We start from the raw sequence: 23,002 nt of genomic DNA, 5'->3' as shown, positions 1-23,002 counted from the left end.
GCACATTGGCGAATACATTTCGCATGTATACGATCCGTAAAAAAATAAATACATATTACTATTATGTACAACTTCGTATTAATAAAGACAGACATGGGAAATAATATTTCAGTAATCGTGTTTCCAAACCACGTGTTAAGTAAAATGTTATTTCATTCTATTTATATCTTATCCTATCTTTCTGTTTATTAACATCTTTGTTCCTTTTAATTGTATATCTTCCTTTTAAACAAATGGTATACAAAATCTAAAAGACTCACAAAGAAAGTTTTGTTTAAATTAATTATTCCTAAAAAAAATAGTGGCAAATATGACAAACATAGACAATATAATAAACCGATACTATAACATCTTCTAAATTGTTATCCGTTTTAACAATACTAAAATATTCTTCTGCGTTGTAGTGTGGATCGGGTCCTAGTTTTTACTGTATAACTAGTGTAATATATGGTTTTATACACTAGTGTAATATATGGTTTATTTCTCTATATTGTATATTTGTATGTATCCTAAATGTTTATGCAATTTCACAATTATATAATATATATATATATATATATATATATATATATATTTTGTCAACTATATTTCACAACTATCATTTTACCAAAACAAAATATTTATTCAAACCATCATTTACAAAAGTAAAAAATAAAATAAACAAAGTCATGTGTAATTAAAATAAAGGAAACATACAATATATTATGCCGTCAAAAACAAAAGCCATGGGAATTGCATTCCAAGAATAGGAGGGTTTTGGGAAAGAACATAGTTGAGATTACGAGAGATCATAAGTCGGAACATAGGGTCCGATTAAATGCCAAATGTTCATTTTCCTTTATTTTGTGCAACAACAAAAAATGAACATTTGGCATTTAATATTCTCTTTTGTGGTTGGTATAAGAAATACTCTTCCAGTTCTGTTATAATGGCCCTCTGCTGCCAACACAATCGGATGTTTTAAAAATTTCACAAAGGACATTTTTTGTTTTTTGTTTGGTCTTACCTACAAAACAACAAGTGATGTTGGAGAAATTAAACACCATACAGTATAATGTAAATTAACTAGGCCTCTAGTGTATATAGTGATTCACTAGCAACGTAAGAGAGCAAAAGCTGGCGAGAAGAATGGCACCAACGAACATAAGAGCCGTTGAGGTCAGGCCAGTCAGAGGAAGAGCAGTGTGTGTAATGGTGAAGCCAGAGTGAGAGAACTCGTTCTTGCTCATCTTCTTTCAGTCCTGATATCATCTTCTCCAACACTTTCTCGAGCTCTGCTCGTTCCGAGCTTCTCAACACCGGTTTATCTGCTCCGTTGCTGGCTCGGCACAGCAATGGAATCCACGAAACAAGCATCTTCTTATTTGTCTCATCATCTCTCGTCGATTTCTCTTCATCTCTTTCCATCTCAGTGTCCTTTGCTTCTTTGAACAATAAAGCTACACATAAAAAAAAAAAAGGAAAAAAATCAAAAAATAATATCCTGAATAAGTAAATAGCATCATCCAATTTTTCAAAAATGGGAAAGAGATTATTCTATTTACCATATTCACGAGACAGTAATATTAATAATTTAACAGAAAAATTACCAGAAATTTGGACCAAAGAAGATTGAAGCCGTGGCTCAGAAGAAAGAGCGAGCGAAGCCAAGTTAGAAGCCGAAGCCCATTTCTCAACGGCTTCACCGGCGAATCCATAAACCGCCATCTTCTCCGCCAACCAAAGAAGTTCCGCCGCAAGTTTCTCAGCCGACTGATCCGCCGTCTCTTCTTCACCACCCCAACCAGTGAGTCCATCTCCCACGGCTCTAACCGCAGCTCTCACCATCCGGTTTAATCCATAACGAACCGGTTCACCTGTATCTCTCCGGTTATTAAACTCAACCGTCACCGCCGCCTCTAACCGGCTTAGCGTTCTACTGAACGACGCGTTTAAAACCCTACGGTTCAAATCAAACAAGGCGAATCCGTGATTCTCTTCGATTAGTCTCTCCGCCAAGGATCGAACCACTTGGTACTTTCTAGAACTCACCGGGATTTCATTCATAGCGGACAGCAACTGCCAAATCGCTCGACCGATTCCTGATTCTTCGCAATCGCTGATCATCTGAAGCTTCTTCTTCTTCTTCTTCGTCGTCATCTTCGTTGGATTAGGGTTTGCGAAAGAGACGACGACAGAAGGAAAAGAGCGCAAGAAGAAGAGGAAACATGCGACGAGAAACAGACGGAGTTTCTCGAGGAGCTTCGATTTCCCGGAGACATGAATGAGAGATTCATCGGCGAAAATAACGACGGCGATGATGATGTTGCGGAGGAGCTGAGGAACTACAGCAGCTGCTGATAATACCTTCTTCTCCATTCTCTCTCTCTCTCTCTCTCTCTTCCTTCTTCTTTGTAACTGATTTGATTTTTCTTCTTCTCTTTCGTTGGTCGGTTATAAATATATGAACAGATAGCTCTTTCCTTTTTTATTATTATTATATACGCGTTTTTCTATTTTTTTTTTTTTTGACTTCGGTTTATAGTTCAAAATCGATACTGCAATGCTTAGAACCGTAAGAAACAGATACGCCAGAGAATCAAAAAGATACTTACAGACATGTTTTGCTTAATCATCTCTCTATTCTTACATATCAAGTAAACTAACTCAAACTACAATAACGTTTTCTTGTTAACACTCTCTATATAAGGATTTTTTTTTTATACCAATGTTCACATATATATTTTAGGTTTAAGAAGAAGAAAAAAAAAAACTAAACCCTTACTTAGCCCTTAGGGACCACCAATCACCATGTAAACAATGTAAAATAACCCAACTGGTTTGTGTACAAAAGGCATTTTTTCCTAGGCGACAGGAATCTATAGGTAACATTACATACAACTGAAAAAAAAAAAAGAACAAGTCTCTATATCCCGGACCAAACCCCCCCAAACTAAAACAATAAAATCCGTCACTCTCAACACAAGCTATGTAGAGAGATTTCTATTCCAGCTGTATGTATTTACATGGAAACCTAAACATAAAATGTTAGAAAGCATTGTTGTTGACGATGTTGTGTATACCAGAGGGATGTTTTTTTTTTTTTTATGTACGAGTTTTTTTACCCTCAGTTGCAGTGATCTTTTATTCAAATGCAAGAGACATGAAACTGTCGTCATCCAGAAGAGAATCAATGTCGATTAAATCGTCTTCCTCGTTGTAATTTGCAGCTTCCTCTGTGTTGCTATTGTTGTTTTTCAATGCTGAGCTAGAAGAAGAAGCCTGCTCATGAAAAATTCACAAAGGAGAGTCTCAAGTTTCAACTATTTATTTAGGTGTATTTAATTAGTCTATATTCAGATACGCAATTGTTACCTCGTTCTCACGGAAGCCTTCTACGACAGTCAATAGTCTACGGTATTGAGCCCTTGCCTCTGGATATTGAGCCATAGACTTCACTCGGGTTAGAGCCTTTTGAAGCCTTTCCTCTGTTTGTTTCCTTCCTTCCTTGAGAAAATCATAGTCATCTTCTTGTGGGGCAGGACATACAGGTTCCGGTGGCTTGGTGATTGTATCACGTTTGAAACCGCGTAAGCCACTACCTTTACGCCTCCATCGCAATATGATTTTCTCAAGTAATCCTACGGACCAAATAATGGCTCGGTATTGTTTCCGGACTTGATGTCCTCTCACATGAGCCTGATAGGTTATCAATAAAAAATCCAACAATGTGACACAAGCAAAGACAACAATAAAAAAACCTAAACTCAACATCTTCAACTTGAATATAAAAAAATGTAAGTTAGTCAAACCTGAATCTTGACGATTCTTTGTCGGATCAGAAGGAACTCCTTTCTCTTCTTCCAACCACGATATTTTTTCTGGATTTGAACTGCAGCAGCATGAACAGCACCATTACTGTGCCCTGGCTTCTTAGTCTTCGCAGCTGCAAAAGAAACAGCTAACTCGTCGGATATATCAAATTCGTTGTCACCACCAAGTTCAGAGAGCTGTTTCCGCTGGAACGACTGCATCCTGAACACTTGATGAAGACGATCAGCTGCTTGTGTAGCATTAAGGACAGCAGTAAGTGAATCCTTCATCGAAAGTGTTTCTGGTACATCACCATAACTCATAGGCGTAGCTGTTCGCTCAGCTACTGTTAGAACAGCTTTTGCTCCAGAGGAGTCAGCGGAGCTGTTTTCTTTAGCGTCCACTGTTAGCTTTTCAAGGTAGCTAGTGAGGGATGACTCTGCAAGGAAACCCGATATTCCCCTATGTCCATTTCCATAAGCCAAGTCCGCAGCTGTTTTACCCAAAGGATGCTCTGGAGATGGGTCCGCCAAAGCTCCAGCATCAGCACCCAGAGAGACAAGTACAGCGACAGTATCCTCTCTGAAGTTAAATAGTACAGACAGAGTTAGTATCGTTATGGAAATACGAACCAACTGTCAGAGTTGAAAACAAATCGGTCAAAAGAACTTTAAGAGAAATGAATAAGAGAGAGCGCTACAGCTCACTCATATCATTAGAAGACTGAGAACTTTTAAACCTATGATGAATGATTTATGAAAAAGAAAGCAATTGAAGGAAGATAATTATGAGGTCCTTGCCTGCCACTGAATGCAGCCCAATGAAGAGCAGACCACCCATTTGCATCGCGGAAGTTGATGCTCACTCCTGCTGCTAATATTGGCTTTATCCCCCAATCGTACCCAAGCGCTGCGGCAAGATGTAGAACACCCTGTCCATCTTCATCTAATATATTCGGACCCTTGCCCTCTTCAGTCACCTTATGGATGAGCCACAGATATAATTTATCTTCAAACTCTTCCCTAATCAGTCGCTCTTTTGCTTCCACCTCTGTTAAATCTTTCTCAATTGTTCCGGGAAGAAACGACTCTTTTTCATCCTTCAGCAACATGATTTTGCTGATTTTTCTTCGTTTCTCCCCAACATTTTCAAATATATGGTGTTCCTGAACAGAAGATCTGAGTGCCAGCAAACTTTCAAATCGCAAATGAAGTGATGCTTCTATTGTATTGGCACCATAAATGTCAGTAGCATTTAACTTTCTGGTAGACCCAGGAAGGAAATCGAATTCTCGTACTTCACTGCTAGAGAATCTGTCAGAACATGTAATATAGAATGGGACTCGACCGACTTCATGTGGCGGAGCGTGACAACAAAGAACACCATCTACTAAAATCTCAGCTGGAACCTCCACTTCTCCAAACATGCATGACCAGCTGTAGCTAGTTACTTCCTGAGGACTCAACAGAAATGTCCCAATAACCATTACCTGTTCGAAAAATTAAAATGGTAGATGAGAAAGGAGGTATCTCTCCTTACAAAAACCTTCAAAGCAAAGAAAAAAAAGATGAAAAATAAAACCTTAAGGGTAATACCGGTTCATTAACAATACATACAACAGAACAGCAGAATGAAAGTGCTGTTCCTAAGCATATATGGCCTTACCACTTACATAAAGATTGGGTTACAGGGTAGAAAAGGTGTTCTATGAAAAAAGCTTCGAAGTTTTTACCAGAGAAGAGAGTGAAACAAAACCAAATTTACAAAAAGAAAGAAAAAATTGGCAAATTGGATTAGCCAAAAACCATCTTAACTAAATGCTACACCACAAAACCATATCTCAAAAATAACATAAAAATTACCTCAACTTCTGAGTCTGTCTGAGTCCATTTGGGCCAAAAGTCGATCATAGTGAAGCGCTGATCCTCGGACAGAGAAGGACTTAAGGAAGACCCAGCTGCTGCAGTTTCACATTCGACAGAAGTCCATGCAATACCTCCAGATGAAGACTGCATCTGCAAGTCCTCCATCTCCCCAAGTTCTTTACTAACCCACCGAGAAAAGCTGTCAACCTTTTTCAAACTATCCTCTTTTTTTAACAATGCTTTTCTAAGAGGTAGCGTTTGGTTTGCACTTGCTTCATATATAAGATCCTCCGGGCCTAATTTAGGTATATATGCTGCTTCATTATTAGTAAAAGGAGCTTGAAAACTACTAGGCTGCTGATTTTGACTGCCAAGAAGACTGGAAAATGTCCCGAAATTTTCATGTCCTCTTTGCCCAATTAAGGCAAGATCAGTAGTATCAGTCATACCAGAATGCGAATCCATGGGCCATTTTTGCAATGGCACGCTTTCCTGAACAGGCATCGAGTAGAGAAGAGAATCTTAAAATCAGATCAACATTCATGATGAGAAAATGCATGCTTAAATAGCTAAGTAAAAAAATTACAATGGCACCATAAGAAAAACATAGGCATGATTCGACATAGATTTAAAATGAATAGCTTAGATATAAGCATGCATATATCACCTGCCAATTTACTTGATTTTGAAGAGGCTGTGTCTGAGTCAACGGAGCATTATAAGGTAGATTCTGGTATCTTGCCAATGAATTCTCAAAGGAAGCGTCCCATGCTGGGACATCACCTGATCTTTGGGAGTCACTTTCTTTTACTCTGTTCCCATGAACCTGCGAAACAACTCCAATGCCAGGAGCTGACGTCCAACCATCTGGATTTCCTAGGAAGAGAAGAAGACATTCTCAGCAAACATGCAGAAGTTTGGTAAGGCAAGGTAGCTTGTAAAGCAGAAAGCAAATATGGTACCCAAAACAGAGGCGGTATTATAAGAATTCATTGTGCTAGCATTCTGATGATGTATTATCTGAGGAACAACAGTTTGAGGTTCAGGATTTGGTTGCAAACTGGAACTTGCTTGACGACTATCCCCTGCGTCAAAAATGATATTAGTATGTGTTGAAGCAATACCAAGAGCAGAAATACAATCAACCACAGAGGCTCATCACTGAAAAAACTACATTCTTAAACAAAAGATACAAAAGCAGATTATATAAGAGAGAAATTATATACCAGAATCAGCATCTTCACATAATGGTGACAATATGCTGGATCGGGTTGCTGTTGAATCAACATTTACAGAGCCGGTGCCACTCAACGAATTTGAATGGTTTTCTTTAGTTCCACCGGTACTCATCCGGTTACCCTGTATAATAGCATGACTACGTCAAAACCACCCGTAGGACTGACAGCATCCACTTACAATATAATGTTGAGTGGTGGAAGTTCATATTTTAAGAACATATTAGTATAGTACCAAAATCAAAGTTATACCTTAACCTCCAAGTAGTGAACAAAAACAATGTGCATCAGATCCCTGTATCCATATAACATACAAACAGTGGACATCAGCACAAACAGTGAAAAGTAACACCAAATGAAGAAAAGTACCAACAAGCACATTTCATCCCAGAAGACAGGGATTCTAGAGATCACTTGAAATGGCCTTTAGTTTAGCCTTGTATGAACATTATTATCCATTCATCTCACAACCTAGTCTCGGAAATTACAATAATATTCCTCTCTCTGTTCTTTCGAGCTCATGTTTTGCTAATAAAATAAAAGGCCATTCCCAGGACACTAGAAGACTACCAGGCACACTTTATATGGTTCGATTTAAAGAAGAAAAATGCAGTGAACAAAGCAGAGAAATGCAGAAAGATAAACGTTTATGATGCTAAACAGAACAAAAACATATGAAATAAGGACAAAGATATAATAGACTCACTGTTCAAGCATCCAGTAGCACCGCCTCTGGAAGTTCTCATTATCTTCTCCATGGGCGTAGTAACAATGTAGCACATCAATGCTTCCTACCTGTATAAAGTTAAACAATGTTACTACTCTCTAACAATGTAAAACCAAGCAATTGGTTTCAAGGTGAATCTGCACTAATATTTAGCGAGGAGACATGAAAGGAAATATTAACCTTCAGCTTTTCGTGAGCCTCTTTAACCGTTTTCCCATCTTTCTTCTTCCTCCAGTTGTGCCCATCTTTTCGGAAATATCTGAGCACCTTCCTATCAAAGAGAAAGAGTGAACCACCTACAAGAGCAAGAAATTTCTGTCAATTTAGAGAATACAAAACCGCAATAAATTGTTGCACAACACACAAAACTTGTTAACTAATCAGGGACTAACAGGATAAACGGGGGAGTGTAAGTTAGAATAAGTTCAAGCTAATGCAGGAAAAATGAAGGAAATCAGCAAGAAAACATACTGGGTGGTCGGTTGGGAGGTTCGGAGGCAATATGAAACTTCTGATGATTCCGAAGAATTTCACAAATCTCAGCAGGTCTCAGCCACCTGTGTTGTGCTTCTGACAGCAACTGCTTGATATCTACAAAAGTTCATAAATAAAAGGGTAAGATTAAGAAACACATTAAAAGCTACCAATTCTTTGAATCAGCATACACTTCCATAGCTAAAACATTCATTAACACTCTCTTGCACTAACCAATATCAATTTAAAAAAAATATATATCAAATGCAACAGAGCAATCTAACTAATAGTGATCAGATCCAAACAACTAAAACTAAAAAGGAGTAAAAACACGGTAAGAGAGATAGTAAAAAAAACGATAGAAACGCGTAGAGAGAGAACCTAATCGAGGAGCAAATCCGAAAGATCCGCGATCCGCCATGGAACATAAACCCAACAAAAACAAGAAAAACACCAGACAGAGATCTCTAGCTGTCGCAATCACAGATGAATCAAACGAACCCTAAATCGATCTGGGGTTATGTAAGAAGTGAGCTAAAATAAGCTCTGTATAAATTATTTTTTCCGAGCTTTTCCAGGTGTGAAAGCGATTCGATGATTTTTTTTTTTTCCTTTTCTCTTGTCTTTTGAGGGAGAGGGAGCAAGAGGAAATCGGAAGGAAAGCGCCGATATGGTGGTGGAGGAGGTTCGTTTTTTTATAAAAAGGATCACATTTTTATCCACTAATAATTTTACACGTGGCCACATGGGGGTGGGGTGTTGAAAATATTATTCAATGTTGTGTGTTTTCTCTTCCTGAATCATGAATGTAAAAGTTATTAAGTTATTATCTCATCTTACATTGATTACTAAAATGATGATAAGATGTATCTAATTAAATTGTTAATATAATTAATGAAATTAATAAATACTGCACTTGGAAAATGACACATTAAGGAAGTTTATAACTTCCTACTTTTGGTGACTTTATCTTATGAAGTTAATTATTTAAGGTAAGCCGAAATAAAACCAAACCAAAACATATTGGACCGGGCTGTTCAGTCAAAGACCAAGATTCACGTGCGCTATGAACGTGTTTCACTTCAAGATTCGGACAAGCTGAATGTGCATCCGTTCATGTACTCCTCAAAATCATTCACATAAAAAGATAATATTTCTTAATACTAAAAAGCAACATGACAACAGTTGAATATGAGCCACGTGTATTCAGCAGCATTCGCCGCGAAACAGCTGATCTCATATCGATTTTTTTGTCTAGCTTCTTGTTTCCTCAATTACTTTACACACTATCTTAGTCAGTTTATCTTTCAAGAAAAAAACAGAGTTGGATCACTTTTTTTTTATTCACTCAGACAACAAACCTCTTACCTGCGAAGTGAATTCTACAGGTAATACGAGAGAGTGCCGCGAGATGAGTCAACTCGTTAGGAGAACAGCTTTACGAGCTCTGATTGTTTGCGGCGGAGGAACTTGTAACATGTCCGTGAGGTCTGTTTCCTCTGCTTTCGTCATTAAAAGTCCGGATGAGATAGCAAAACGGATGCAAATTCATGATTGGTGCGGCGGTTTTGGCGATTTCATGATCGGTTCTAAGCATGTGCAAGGTGTGCATATTTGTAGGTGATCCTCATATGTATACAACTTTATTAACAAAATTATACATTACCCCAAAAAGAAAATAACATATAACTAACTAGGATTTGTATATTCTCAATTTCAAGTAGGGCATCTCAGCTTGAAGTGGAGGAGGATGAGTTCTGCATCGGCGATGGAGAAGAAAGTTGAAAACTCGACGGTGAAGAAGGATCAAAACGGCGGTGGATCGGTGGCGGTTCCAAGTTATTGGGGAATAGAGACAGCAAAGATGAAAATTACTCGGAGAGATGGATCGGACTGGCCTTGGAACTCTTTTATGGTAAATTTATGACACATCCCAAATTTAAGTAGAGAAATTAAGCGTTTTAAACTTTTAATATGTATAATCAATTGTTTGACCAAAAAAAAAAAAAAAAAATATGTATGTATATTTTGAACAGCCATGGGAGTCTTGTCGAGCAGATTTGTCGATAGATTTGAAAAAGCACTACGTTCCCAAGAATATCGCCGACAAAATCGCTTACCGGATTGTCAAGCTCCTCCGTATTCCCACCGATATATTTTTTCAGGCATGACCCTGGTCCAAAATAAAACGTTTCATATCCTTTTCATTGGTTGTTTTCGTTATTATGGTTTGGTTAATTTTATTTGTAATTATGTATGAACTTATTTTTCCCACCATAGTTCACATGCACGTTTGAATCATCATTGTATGGATTCACGGTTTCAAGTCACGTTCAAATGTCTTACATTTTTATCCCTTAATGTTAACTATATATATGTTGTTTGGTCAGCAGAGACGATATGGTTGCAGAGCAATGATGCTAGAGACAGTAGCTGCAGTACCAGGAATGGTTGGAGGAATGCTACTCCACCTAAAATCAATCCGAAAATTCGAACATAGTGGCGGTTGGATCAAAGCATTACTCGAAGAAGCAGAGAACGAGAGGATGCATCTAATGACGATGATGGAGTTAGTCAAACCCAAATGGTATGAACGTCTTCTAGTGATGCTTGTGCAAGGGGTTTTCTTCAACTCTTTTCTCGTTTGTTACGTGATTTCGCCGCGATTAGCTCATCGGATTGTTGGATATTTAGAAGAAGAAGCTATACATTCTTACACCGAGTTTCTTAAAGATATCGATGATGGCAAGATCGAGAATGTTGCCGCGCCCGCCATTGCTATTGATTATTGGAGATTGCCTAAAGATGCTACGTTGAAAGATGTTGTTACTGTCATCCGTGCTGATGAAGCTCATCATCGAGATGTCAACCATTTTGCTTCAGTAAGTCTAAAACAACAAACGATCTAACTAGCTAGTAGAGTCAAACCACATGGTTTAGATTTAATGCGTGGTTACAAATTAGTGGTTTTGAAAATCAATGAGTCTCATATATTATATATACGTGGATGTGTGTTATGAAATGTTAATATCGTGAGTTGTTTGCAGGACATTCGCAACCAAGGAAAAGAATTGCGAGAAGCAGCAGCTCCGATTGGTTATCACTAAACCAATTTCAAAGAGTCTTCTACTTAGATAGTTTTCTTATGAATTTGGTTGAATGTACTAAAAACACATGCTTTTTTTTAAAAAGGGTTTCAGATTAAAAAAATTGCGTCTCAACCATTCCAATCGCTTATCAATACTGTATGTAGCACGATCGATTTAATCACAGAACGCGATTTGATCTAATTACTAGTCGCAGTTAAACCGGTACGAATGAGAAGTCGGTACCATCCGGTTCGATTTGTAACGCTCCTTAAGGGTGAAAATGTAATTAACAATATCGTAAGGGGCAAATTAAAAAGTCCCCCTCGTATTGAGTAGATTCCATTTTTTTAACCTAATTTTTTTCACTTGTCGCTCTTCTTCTCTCGCTCTTTCTCACTCCGCCGGCGGGAAAACCATGTCGCACTTCGGGAGGTCAGGTCCACCGGATATCAGTGACACCTACTCACTCCTCGTCCTTAACATCACTTTCCGTAATCGCTCAATCCCTCTTTCTCTCAACCTCGTTACAATATATGTTGATGGTCACTTGTGAACGAACTGGGTTTCTAAAGAGGTTAGGGTTTGTTCTTTTTTATGTGTAGGTACGACTGCGGATGATCTCTATCCTCTATTCGCAAAGTATGGCAAGGTCGTTGATGTCTTTATCCCCAGAGATCGAAGGTTCCGATTTCTTCTCTTCTCTCTTCTTTCTGAGAAATTAGGGTTTCTTTGTTTCTGATTATATTGAATTAATCAGTTCGAGTTTTGAAACGGATGCTTATTGTATGTGTTAATTTTGTTTAGGACTGGTGATTCTCGTGGTTTTGCGTTTGTTCGGTACAAGTATAAAGATGAAGCTCACAAAGCAGTGGAAAGGCTTGATGGTAACTTATCCAAATCTTTGTATTCTTTGTTTGTTGTTATATGAGTTTTATGCTATTAGGTGGCTGGATTTAACATGACTTTTTGTTTCAGGAAGAGTTGTTGATGGCCGGGAAATAACTGTTCAGTTTGCGAAATATGGCCCTAATGCTGAGAAGATGTAAGCTTCTTCTCTCTTTGGCAATGATTGAGTCAAGTTTCTTGTTTTACTTGCTGTTTTTATTGCGGTATACTTGTAGAAACTAGAAAGATTTTTACCTATAATCTTATATGCTAGTTACTCTTGATTTACGGGAGTTCACTATGAATGTTTCCTCTCGAGAGACCATTTCCGTAGTTTGAGGAATTGGAACCTCTCTGAAGTAAAAGATGCATCTGTTGTTGTATTTTGATTAGTTTGTATTGATTGTGTCAGTTCCAAAGGAAGAGTTGTGGAACCACCACCAAAGTCACGAAGGTCAAGGAGCCGTAGTCCTAGGAGGAGTCGTAGTCCTCGGAGGAGCCGTAGCCCGTCTAGACGCCGCAGTCCTAGAAGAAGCCGCAGTCCTCGGAGGAGGTAAAGTTTCTTCTTTAATCTGAATGAGGTTTGTTCTTTAATCTGAATTCTTTTGATGAGGAGGTGAACCACAGAGAGTTAATGGTGATGCTATTTACTCAACTAGCTTTTGTTACTTGATTCATCAAAGTATTTCATCTCAGACCAAGAACCATTGTTTGATTAAATCTCTAATCGAGTTACTTAACATCCAGGTCCAGAGATGATTATAGGGAAAAAGACTACCGGAAGAGGAGCAGGAGCCGAAGCTATGAGAGGCGTGAAAGACATCAGGAGAAAGATAGAGATCATCGTCGGCGCAGTAGGTCTCGTAGTGCCAGCCCAGATGACAAACGCAGAGTCAGAGGCCGCTATGACAATGAGAGCCGCAGTCACAGTCGCTCCTTGAGGTTTCTTCCATTGTGAACCTCTTTTCATGTTGTTGCCCACAGTACTATGTAAAAATTATCCTGATTTCAACTTTTTGACATGCAGTGCATCTCCTGCTCGCCGCAGCCTCAGCCCTAGAAGTTCCTCCCCACAAAAAGCCTCTCCTTCTAGAGAAGTTTCTCCTGATAAGCGTAGCTATGAGAGGTCTCCATCTCCTCGTCGCAGCCTCAGCCCAAGAAGCCCTTCTTTGCAAAAGGCCTCTCCGTCTAAAGAGATTTCTCCTGAAAGGCGTAGCAATGAGAGATCCCCATCTCCTGGTAGCCCTTCTCCCCGGGGCAAAGCTGCTGCTGCTTCTCGAAGCCAATCTCCTTATGCTTCGGTGGGTTACAAAAAGCACATTGCTTTAGATGTGTACAAATAACTTGATGTCTGAATTGTGCTTGTTTACATTTTTTTTGCAGGAATGATAGCAGCCACTTGTGAAGAAGACATGATGTATGAAAAACATGTTTGCTTGTATTGATGATGTTTCATCGTCAAGCACTGGAACGTCTACCCTCTGTAGTATTACTTGCTTTCTGTAGGTGCCCTTAAACTACTGACTGTATCTTTGTTTCTTGTTATCTTTCGGGTTTAGTTATGTGCAAGGATTATTAAGTGTCTGAACAGGCCTTTTAGACTGGTTTGTTTAAATCTTCTTCGGTTTGGAATTCACAGCATGCTAACTCTATTCCATGGCTTGTCTTGAATTTTTCTAGTCTGGTTCGAGAAAAGAATTGACTGGGAAGATGGCACAACCATGTTGAGATTGTAGCTGTTGATGCTGTTTATGAAACTGTAGATGCTCGATGCTGTTTATGAAACCGTAGATGATCGATGCTGGTCACAGCATTCTGCTGAAACTCCCTTTTCCATACATAGTAGCATCTTTCTGTCTCTAACTTGTTGCCCCATCCTTAGAAGGGCCCGGTTCGTTGAGTGTTCAATCTAAGTGCAGTTGAGTTTCACTTATCTCTGTCTCTCTTCTGTTTAAGAGTCTTATCAGAAGTAACTAATACAACGACGAGATCACTAAGAAGTGAAGAACTAACTTACTATTGAGTTTGTTTTGGTCTGAACTTACTATTGAGTTTGTTTTGGTCTGTCTATAGTATACTAAGGTAGAAAGTTGAGATCACAAAGAAGTAATATATAATATGTTCTTGTTTTTGGTTAAGCAATGGTGAGATTAAGAAGCTGTGTAAATTCTAATCTTCGAGTCTCATGGTAAAAAGTCTTATACTTATTTGGCCAATAAGTCAACCAAATAAACCCTTTAATCTCCCACTCCATTCTTCTTCCCAATGCTCCTTTCCCAATCTTCCACACCACCGTCTCTCCATACTCATCCCCTGCAAATATCACTCCTCCTCTTCTCGTAAATGACCGATACGCCCTTGCATACCGATCTTTGAACCAAGACCTCGGGCTCATTATCGAAAACCGTGATGGTTTTGTTGAGAAAACCTCTCTTCCACCAACACTGCTATCATACAAGATCCAGTTTAGATTAGCTGTGTAGCCGAGCACAGATTGCTCGAACTTCCATGGGGTCATTGTCATGGTCGAGGCTTCTCGTCCAGCGACCCTTAGGCCTAGGGAGTTTGGTGGGTCGAAGGAGCCTTCGATAGATCTCTCGACTTCAAACTCTCGTCCCGGGTTGTTTGATGATTTGCTGACCGACACGCTTATGAAATCGGTTTGGAGAGTTGGAGTTAGTTGCAGAGAGATCCTTGATGGGAAATGCTTTTCGTGCTCACCTGCTCCTCTTCTCGACATCAGTTTCTCATTTACAAGTTTTATTACATCGTATCTGCATCCATTAGTTATGAATTGATAATTGATAGCCAAAAATACCTATAATCTTACTCTTGGTAATTACAGTCAAAATCATGTTTTACAAGAAAATTAGAAGTGGCCATTTTATCAAAACCAGAGTCTTTGTACATATGGGGTACCTGATGTTGTCTATCTTCACGATCACATCGATCCACTTGTCTCTAACTATAACTTTGTGATTGAATTGCATCACACCTTCAAGCTGATTAAACTTGAGAGAGAACAACAATCTCGAATCAGCCATTGGATTGCTCGATCTCTCTACTTCCATGGCTTCAACGGGACAGTACAACTGCACTTTCCACAATCCATAAGCCGAAACAGCGTAAGAGAACAAAGGAGTCGTTGTGTTCTTGGTGGACTGACAACGACGCTGCTCAATGATCCAATTTGTAAACGCTAGATTCACCGTTCTCATCCATTGCTCTTCCAAATTAGACCCTAGAAGCTTCATCAGAGATATCACCGCTTGCCTTACATGACAAGTAACCAAATGGTTCTTGAGGGTATTGAGGCAATTTTCACGGAGATACAAAGGAGCTTCGTAGACGCAGACGACGAACGAGAGAGTGAGAATCACGGCGTTGAATATGTCTTTGAGACGGTCGATCTTCGATGAACCAGGGTTAGGGATTTTGATCGTCGAATAGTTAGAACTATTAGATGTATAAGTTAAGACAGATTCGACGAAATTGAAGAGAAGAGAGATGATTGTTTGTTCATCGAAAGGGTTTGGTGAGTTTGGTTTGACGTTGAGCTCTTGTTCAGTGGTCCAAAGATACAAAGGAGAATGATTATTGGATTGGACGATGATGGATAAAGTGAGAAGTGTAGGGTTAGGGTTCTTTTGTGCTATGAGGTTTAGGGTCGAATTCGGAAAATCAGAAGTGGAAGGGCAAATGCAAAAGTAAAGAGAAGTTGTGCGCCAATGAGTGATCTGTGGGATGTTTTGTATCCAAGTGAATACATCAGGAAACTCCTCGGACATCATTTTTTTTTTTTTTTTTGATTAATGTGGTTGTGTTTGAGTTTTGTCTGCGTATACACGTATATATAGATGCACCGTGTACGTTATACTACATCTGTACGTTAATGGGGGCCATGAACAATGAATTATGTGCAGGATTTAGCAAAAAGAAATATGAAGTGATAAGCTTGAAATTAGCTAAAAGTGGAATAATAAACTTGGCAATTTCGTGGGAATATACTTATATTTTTCATCGATGAAGGGTTTGGATATACTCATAGTGAATGATCATCAAAATTATTCACCACAATAGAAATATAATTTTGTGAAAATATCATCTATATCTTGGGGCTAATTAGTGATATTTAATTTTACCATAAGTTGAATGCTAATTTCATTTACTTCTGTTAATTGCTAATTTCGATTATTACTGATGAAAATGTTGAAGATTATGGAAAAAAAACTAACATTAAATTATTTTTATATATTATATTTTTGTAATCATGCAACTTAAATATATTTAAAGTTACATAATTACTATTTTTTTTATTTTTTTTTTGTATATCGGAAATTTGATTGAGTTCTCCTTAATTGGTATGATAGAGATGGTTTACTGTGCTATGATATGCATGAAAATTGACAATAGTTGACTAGTAACAGTAAAATGAAATTCAGATTCTTTGTCATAATCAGAAAGGGTTTATGTTCTTGCTTTTATCCAAAATATACAAAGAAAATTTGTAAGAAAACAATTATTAGCCATAGATTCTTTTTTACCACTTTCGCAGCGTGAAGTAAACAACAATGGCCCTTTGCATTAATTTTTTTACTTTACGTATTTCTTTGGTTCACCCCTATCTAGTCATCTACACGGTGATAGTTTTTAGATACAATCCCCATCTTTCTTACATTACTTAATCGAGCCCTTTAAAATTAAAATTAAAAATTTAATGATTAATCAAAACTTCCTTCATTGGTAGTATATCTTTACTGAATTTAGTAAAGAAACGAAATTAGATATATCTACATGAGTTTCCACAAAATGAGATAAGATTAGATAAGCTAGAGAGACACCCACACGCTAAAAAGCATGAACCATCACTACTTTCTAATTTGGTCATAATCCTCTTTCGTTGCTTTTATTCTCTTTTTGTGAAATTAGTTAGATGCGAAATTGCTTCTTCAGCTGTCATATTTAACGCAGTTTCTTGCACCACACGTCTGGAGATGCGCGTTTCTGAATCTGGCTGGCATCGCAGCACTATATGCATACGTGTGAAACCACACATTTTGGCATCGGTTCACATTAGGCCCAAGTAAAATTAAGGCAAGAAGACTCAGCTTACAGAAAATGTAATACAGAACAAACTCACAAGTACAAAACTTTACAAGTGAAACAAAAGCATCATCAATTTATCATCATCATCATCCATTCACAACCGCTCTTTGCCGCCGAGCGTTTGGATTATAGCTTCCAAGAGTTTAATCTCGTTATCGCGCTTAGAGATCTGTTCTTGCATTCCTCGAAGTTCTTCCATATGCAGCTTGAAAACCTCTGAAAACATGAGTTACAAAACAAACATATGTCTCGCTTTCATCAAACTGGAGAATATGAAACGCATATAAACGTGCATGGAACCAAGAAGCGGATTAATCAAAAAGAGTTGTAAGTGAGTGAGGTTATAAGTAACATACTTGTGGTGTTCTCTAGCTCTTTTGTGACCTCTAGAGCACGTGATTCAGCGGCCTTTTGAGAAGACTCAGCTTGGCGTTTCTCTGACCGAGCATGAGCAGCAGCTGTAATGGCAGCATCTAGTTCTCTTTCTAGTGTTTGTACCCTTTGCTCAAGAACCTAAAACAAAAACAGTGAACAGAGTAAAGAAAATCTGAAACTATCACTTATCTTTAAACATGTAACACAGTCTTTTCTGCTTACACAACATGAAAAACCTGGTTTTTAATACACAAGGCAACCATAATTTCACTTGGATAACCTAAAGGTTCAGCCTTTCAGGATCTGGTGATTATTTCAACTAGCAAAAGATCGAAAAAATCAAACTAAAAGCTAAATCTTCTTTCCAAAAAATCCAGAAATATACATCAAAAATGTCATAATTACTGATCCAAAAAGTGACTATAGTGACCAGGAGATCAGGTTGATCAAGCTTCTAAATATCTGAGCTCCAGTTTTACCAAAACAACACAATACTACTAATAAGTTCCAAAACTCACCATCCAATGCAATTCCAAATTCACACTATCACATTGAGGTAGAGTAGAACTAAACCTAACTAAGGGCGATCGAACTATCAAATCCACGAATCGCCGAAGCAATCATCAAAATTCAGCCAATCAACCTCAATAAACTCGAAATTAATCACCGGAAAAAGGAAGAAGCGGACCTTGATTGTTCGGGCTTGTTCGGAGACGAGAGAGGCTCTAGAGAAAGTGTCTTCCTCGACGAAGACTGCTTTCTTAAGAAGAAGTTTCTGAAGAGAATCGAGATTAGATGCCATCTCCGTTATATTCTCCAACGATCCTTTCCACCTCTCATCGCTCCCTCCGATCTGCTCCTCCATCGGGAAGAACAAGATCAAAAAGATCTCTCTCCCGGAGAATATTTCGCCGGCAAATCAAAAACTTGACTCGCACAGATCGATTGGAAAACAACTACAATATTTTTTGGGCTTTCTTCGGCCCATATTGGCTTAGTCGTTTTTTTTTTAACAGCATGGCCCATTACGAAGGGGTTGATAAAACCTAAGCCAATAAGATGACGAGGCGTGTCCAGTTTCGAGAACATACTTAATGACGTGTACCAATAATAAGACTGGAACTGATAGGATCTCACGCTGCTCTCTCGTCCACAAGTTCTGATATTAAAACACACCAGCCCGTTAAACCTTTTGATTGCGTCGACACGTGTCGGTATCATGGTCACTTGTCTTTTGATTCTCCCGAAAAACAAAAACAAATAATTAAATAATTTTTAAAAAATTAAAAATTACAAAAAAAATTAGGAAGCCTTCATCTTCTTCATCTGCCGAACATCTCTAGAAAGTACTAATAACAAAAGTTTCTTGAGGTTTTTTTTTCGATCTAGCTTCGATACAGTCGCTAGGGATCTGCTGATTCTTTCTGTGTTGTTGGTAAATTATTTTGTATAAGTTTTTTTCTGGAGTTTGCTTGCTAGTGGAAGAATCTGTTCTCACAGGTGAGCTTGAGACTTTTAGGGTTCATTTCTTACGTTTGATGTGGAATCTATTTTCGATTGAATTTGACTTTTAAATATCCTGGTTTGATTGAGTAGCAGCAGAAAGCAAGCTGAGCTGAGGATTTCTCAGATTTGATTGTTCCTTTTTTTTTGCATTTAGTCTCATTTAATGCGTCATTTAAGTGGGGTTTTAGCTGTAATGATGATAGGTTAACTCGATTTTACGAACACAGAAATGGATGAATCTTAGTAGAAGTGAAACGGGAACCGGTAGATGTGAGGATCGGTCTCTGGTTGAGTAAGCCTTTTGGAATTATGAATTTTCGGAAAGGATGGGTTTAGATTGTAGGGGTTTGGATTACCATTTGTTTAGGATTTGAATGGGTTTTGATTCTGGATAAGAAAGATTAAGTTTTCAGTTGTGCTGGGTTCAGTGTCTCTGTTATTGGAACTTTCTTCCAGCTGTTTAATATCTTATGTTTCTTATCCAGAAGCTGTACTAGTAGTTGGAGTTACACGTTTTGCAATAGAGATGACTTTTTCGGGATAATGGGCATGGTTTTAGTGGTGATTAAAGAGTCTTGAAGTTGGGAGGAATGTCGGGCTTTTACATTGATGAGGTGAGTTGAGTCACATTGATATGACCAGTTACCTCTATGAGACTTTTCTTGTTTGCTCTTCTCGTTTGTTCCTGTGGAAATTACTGTTGTGAATTTCTCACTGTCAAAATGCTGTGGGGCAATTCTGCCATCTCATATTTTACTTCTTGTTATCGCTATCACTTGGATGTGTATTAGGTTTGGGGTTTCTAACTTATATTAGCTAGTTTGATGCTTCCTTAGCTTTTTTTTTCTTCAACTTGCTAGTGTTAATTCGTAGCTGAAGTTTTTTTCCTTTTTTTCTTTTTTTCAGCTAGATGATGATGACTATTTTCCGAATGAATTGCATGGGAACGATGATGGTATAGTGCCAGACTCGGCGTATGAGGATGGAGGTCAGTTTCCAGTTCTAGTAAGTAGCAGGAAGAAACGAAGAAATGAAGATATGGGTAGCGGAACAAACCGTTTAAAGAGTAATACTTTTATCAAGAGAGAGGGCGATATGTTAGGAAGAAATTCATGGCCTAATAAAAACAGTGGTGCCTCTACGGTGTCAGGCAAAGATGTTCAGGATATGACATTGGAGGATGCAAACATTTCAGATCATGGTTTCACTGGTGGCAACGCAGATGTGGTTGAAAACTTCTCCACTGCAGATCCTATGTTGTGTGACAATTCCGCTACAACACATGATGGAGCGTATAATTATTCCCTCAACAATATTCCAAATGCTGAAAATAATCTCAATTTTTTCGACAATGGAGACAAAGAAAGCAATGATCTTTTCTATGGCTGGGATGACATAGGAAATTTTGAGGATGTGGACAACATGCTTAGGTAAAACTTAAGATATTCTCATTTAGAATCACACATTGGGGGCTCATCGCTTATAGGAGAAACATGTTATCATTGTAATTAGCTTACACTTATCTTGGACCTTGCAGGAGTTGTGATTCAACTTTCGGCTTGAATAGTCTTAATAATGAAGATGACTTGGGCTGGTTTTCTTCTGCTCAGCCAAATGAGGAGACAGAAGGTGCGATGACAGATGATCCAAAACCAGACAAAATGTTGGAAAGTCAAAGAACCCCTATGTTGCGGGTTGAAGACTTTTTGAACAATAGTGACTCCAACCATACTTTGGAAGATGAGTATGTATATACTGTTGCGGGCTATTCAGCTCAAGGAAAATCATCAGAAAATGTATCTGATACGAGTTCGCAAAAGATGGATATATTGATGCTCGATGTAGAGGTTAGTCAATTTTTACGCCTTGCAAGGCACATGCAACCACTAATTAGATGTGATATTGCCTCTATGATGGCTTTGTCTTTGGCTACTTACTGCATCTTTGGCGTACATTGCTTTCGTATCCTCAGGCTCAATTAGTCCTTTAGATATGAATATGTTGATTTTTACAGTTTTCCGTCGATCGTGGTTAATGGTTTCTTTTACGGCTAGTGAATATTCCTTTAGATAAATATTTCTCAATGTTGAAGTCTTGATATAGTTACTGCAATTTCATATGTTCCACTTTTTGTTTTACAGGCAAATTTTGAGAAGAAGCAGATTGATCATCTTAATCATTTGCATGGGTTTTCGGAGAACAGTTCTACTTTACAGAATAGTGGTATTTCCAGGGAAATAATGGACACAAATCAGTATTACCCTCCCTCCGAATTCCAACAGCGAGGAGTTCTATTCTCACATGTCCACTGTGAGCAGCCTTCCGATCAAGTTTCAGCATGTGAAAGTAAATCTGGTATCAAATCCGAGAAAAACGCCAACACTTCCTCTGCTTCAAATGAGTCGTACACATCAAATCAGGCACAATCTGTCGAGAGCATACAAGGTCAAGCTGTTGATGATCGCTGTAGGAGGGGATTCGAAACGAGAGTTAGCTTGCAGCCCGGGCAAGATATGCGTCCTTCTTTTGCTGCTAGTACCAGGAAGAGTAGTAAGAAAAACCCCATGGTGTTTCCTGATGCTGCTCCTATCCAGAAGATTGGGCTTGAGAACGACCACAAAAAAACTGCAGCTGAATCGGAAACATCTAACATGCAGGGAAGTTCTTGTGTTAGCTCTGTTGTGGATGATATTTCACTGGAAGCAACAAGTTTTCGGCAGCTGCAAAGAGTTATAGAACAGGTACAACTTGTCAATAGATAATAGATGATATAAGGAAAAGATATACTGCGAGTTCTGTAGGTGATCGGTAAAAACTTTGCTGTTCCTTTGTGATTGATATCAAAGTGTATTTATCTTACATTTTTTAACTTGGTTGATGTACACCTGCTTGCTCCAGTTGGATGTTAGAACAAAGCTTTGCATAAGAGACAGCTTATACCGATTGGCAAAAAGTGCGGAGCAGAGACATAATGGTCGAAACAGACAGGACACAGGCGCAGGGTCGCATCTCGTGACTGGTGAAACAGACAAGTAAGCACCACCCTGCATCCTTATGTCCTGTTGCTAAGAAAGAATCTTAACGTCTAACTTTATATAGGGTTAGGCTCAAGTCTTGGACAGATTTAATAAAGCTCTTCTTTAGAAACTTGCACTTGGGTACTTGAACTCATCCTTCATTTCTTGTAGATTCTAATCTTTGATCTCTGTATTTGGTCTCATCCAGGTATGCGGGATTTATGGATATCGAAACTGATACAAATCCGATAGACCGATCCATAGCTCATTTGCTGTTTCACAGGCCCTCAGACTCATCCCTTTCATCAGATAATGATGTTCTCTCATATAAATCTCATCCAATGGTAAATTAAACAGACCCTTACATCTCACACAGCCATTTAACTTGCAAACTGTGTTGCACAGAATCTCATTTTTCGCCATCATAATCTCCACAGATTCCTCAGCCCAATAGTAGTCCAAGCCTGAGGATAGAGAAACAAGAGGAAACTCCAGAACGTAGACCAGAAGCAGAAGTTGTAACAAATGACAACAACTAATGATGTCGACAAAAACTGGCTCTTTCACTGCTGAAGCATTCGAGATATGATTGTTAACATTAATCTCGATTTTGGCTAAGCGAAATTGCTCGGGCTAGTTACCAAAATCCTGACTGCTTCTTTCATTAGAATCATGGATGTAACACAGTTGTATTTAAGTGTTGGGAATCGGTTCGAACCGGGTCTTTGAGATATGTACTTTGCCTTTGTAATATGTTCAAATTGTTAAGTAGGGGAAGAAACAGAGACAGCAATTCTGTAGATAAAGATGTCAGTTTTTTTTGTAATGCCATGAAATATTCTGCTGTGTTACCAATTCTGCTCCTTTTTATGATATAAATTACTAATAAATTTAGGGTTCCAACTTTTGACGTTATCCATGTATTACCTGG

The 23,002-nt window shown here is 38.4% G+C and overlaps 7 protein-coding genes across 15 annotated transcripts; 3 read left to right on the top strand and 4 right to left on the bottom strand.

Moving 5' to 3' along the window:
• Window positions 1-956: 956 nt before the first annotated feature.
• Window positions 957-2,527, bottom strand: LOC104762577 (uncharacterized). Its single transcript, XM_087498789.1, has 2 exons — window positions 1,590-2,527; window positions 957-1,439 (listed from the first exon to the last, which is right to left on the bottom strand). The coding sequence occupies exons 1-2, from the start codon at window positions 2,356-2,358 to the stop codon at window positions 1,066-1,068; spliced, it is 1,143 nt and encodes a 380-aa protein (XP_087354915.1). The 5' UTR covers window positions 2,359-2,527; the 3' UTR covers window positions 957-1,065.
• A 258-nt stretch (window positions 2,528-2,785) lies between these two features.
• LOC104762575 (calmodulin-binding transcription activator 2) lies at window positions 2,786-8,903 on the bottom strand. Of its 2 annotated transcripts, none has more exons than XM_010485890.3 (13): window positions 8,475-8,903; window positions 8,091-8,210; window positions 7,800-7,915; window positions 7,599-7,687; window positions 7,145-7,187; window positions 6,884-7,016; window positions 6,620-6,742; window positions 6,325-6,533; window positions 5,655-6,149; window positions 4,593-5,281; window positions 3,792-4,374; window positions 3,355-3,678; window positions 2,786-3,261 (listed from the first exon to the last, which is right to left on the bottom strand). In XM_010485890.3, the coding sequence occupies exons 1-13, from the start codon at window positions 8,512-8,514 to the stop codon at window positions 3,124-3,126; spliced, it is 3,102 nt and encodes a 1,033-aa protein (XP_010484192.2). In that variant the 5' UTR covers window positions 8,515-8,903; the 3' UTR covers window positions 2,786-3,123. The 2 variants fall into 2 exon arrangements, with proteins under 2 accessions (XP_010484192.2, XP_010484193.2); XM_010485891.3 differs by having other exon boundaries at window positions 6,325-6,524; window positions 8,475-8,877.
• A 466-nt stretch (window positions 8,904-9,369) lies between these two features.
• LOC104762574 (ubiquinol oxidase 2, mitochondrial) lies at window positions 9,370-11,383 on the top strand. Of its 5 annotated transcripts, none has more exons than XM_087498122.1 (5): window positions 9,370-9,709; window positions 9,815-10,008; window positions 10,130-10,258; window positions 10,487-10,975; window positions 11,141-11,314. In XM_087498122.1, the coding sequence occupies exons 1-5, from the start codon at window positions 9,505-9,507 to the stop codon at window positions 11,198-11,200; spliced, it is 1,077 nt and encodes a 358-aa protein (XP_087354248.1). In that variant the 5' UTR covers window positions 9,370-9,504; the 3' UTR covers window positions 11,201-11,314. The 5 variants fall into 5 exon arrangements, with proteins under 5 accessions (XP_087354248.1, XP_087354246.1, XP_087354247.1 ...); XM_087498120.1 differs by having other exon boundaries at window positions 9,376-9,697; window positions 9,818-10,008; XM_087498121.1 differs by having other exon boundaries at window positions 9,382-9,713; window positions 9,818-10,008; window positions 11,141-11,383.
• Window positions 11,384-11,479: 96 nt separating this feature from the next.
• Window positions 11,480-14,206, top strand: LOC104762573 (serine/arginine-rich splicing factor SC35). Of its 2 annotated transcripts, XR_015589263.1 has the most exons (9): window positions 11,480-11,673; window positions 11,785-11,863; window positions 11,987-12,066; window positions 12,158-12,224; window positions 12,480-12,620; window positions 12,815-13,009; window positions 13,095-13,368; window positions 13,451-13,569; window positions 13,748-14,206. XR_015589263.1 is itself a non-coding variant. In XM_087499943.1 (8 exons), the coding sequence occupies exons 1-8, from the start codon at window positions 11,598-11,600 to the stop codon at window positions 13,454-13,456; spliced, it is 918 nt and encodes a 305-aa protein (XP_087356069.1). In that variant the 5' UTR covers window positions 11,480-11,597; the 3' UTR covers window positions 13,457-13,684. The 2 variants fall into 2 exon arrangements, 1 of the variants encoding a protein (XP_087356069.1); XM_087499943.1 differs by lacking the exon at window positions 13,748-14,206 and having other exon boundaries at window positions 13,451-13,684.
• Window positions 14,158-15,918, bottom strand: LOC104763662 (uncharacterized). Its single transcript, XM_010487007.2, has 2 exons — window positions 14,987-15,918; window positions 14,158-14,841 (listed from the first exon to the last, which is right to left on the bottom strand). Exons 1-2 carry the CDS (start codon window positions 15,856-15,858, stop codon window positions 14,202-14,204), a joined length of 1,512 nt encoding a protein of 503 aa, XP_010485309.2. The 5' UTR covers window positions 15,859-15,918; the 3' UTR covers window positions 14,158-14,201.
• A 1,150-nt stretch (window positions 15,919-17,068) lies between these two features.
• LOC104762571 (uncharacterized) lies at window positions 17,069-18,548 on the bottom strand. The gene is made up of 3 exons (XM_010485887.3): window positions 18,237-18,548; window positions 17,530-17,686; window positions 17,069-17,389 (listed from the first exon to the last, which is right to left on the bottom strand). The coding sequence occupies exons 1-3, from the start codon at window positions 18,411-18,413 to the stop codon at window positions 17,268-17,270; spliced, it is 456 nt and encodes a 151-aa protein (XP_010484189.1). The 5' UTR covers window positions 18,414-18,548; the 3' UTR covers window positions 17,069-17,267.
• LOC104762570 (protein LNK1) lies at window positions 18,436-22,926 on the top strand. Of its 3 annotated transcripts, none has more exons than XM_010485885.3 (8): window positions 18,436-19,048; window positions 19,540-19,668; window positions 19,961-20,484; window positions 20,592-20,901; window positions 21,196-21,795; window positions 21,953-22,086; window positions 22,280-22,415; window positions 22,509-22,926. In XM_010485885.3, exons 2-8 carry the CDS (start codon window positions 19,645-19,647, stop codon window positions 22,608-22,610), a joined length of 1,830 nt encoding a protein of 609 aa, XP_010484187.2. In that variant the 5' UTR covers window positions 18,436-19,048; window positions 19,540-19,644; the 3' UTR covers window positions 22,611-22,926. The 3 variants fall into 3 exon arrangements, with proteins under 3 accessions (XP_010484187.2, XP_019095961.2, XP_010484188.2); XM_019240416.2 differs by having other exon boundaries at window positions 18,743-19,048; window positions 19,543-19,668; XM_010485886.3 differs by lacking the exon at window positions 19,540-19,668 and having other exon boundaries at window positions 18,743-19,048.
• The last annotated feature ends 76 nt before the right edge of the window (window positions 22,927-23,002 follow it).

This window comes from Camelina sativa, chromosome 18 (genome assembly GCF_030686135.1).
Source record: "Camelina sativa cultivar CO46 ecotype springtype chromosome 18, ASM3068613v1".
NCBI lineage: Eukaryota > Viridiplantae > Streptophyta > Magnoliopsida > Brassicales > Brassicaceae > Camelina > Camelina sativa.
The sequence above is the reverse complement of the archived record's forward strand: the minus strand, read 5'-3'. Positions and strand labels throughout refer to the sequence as shown.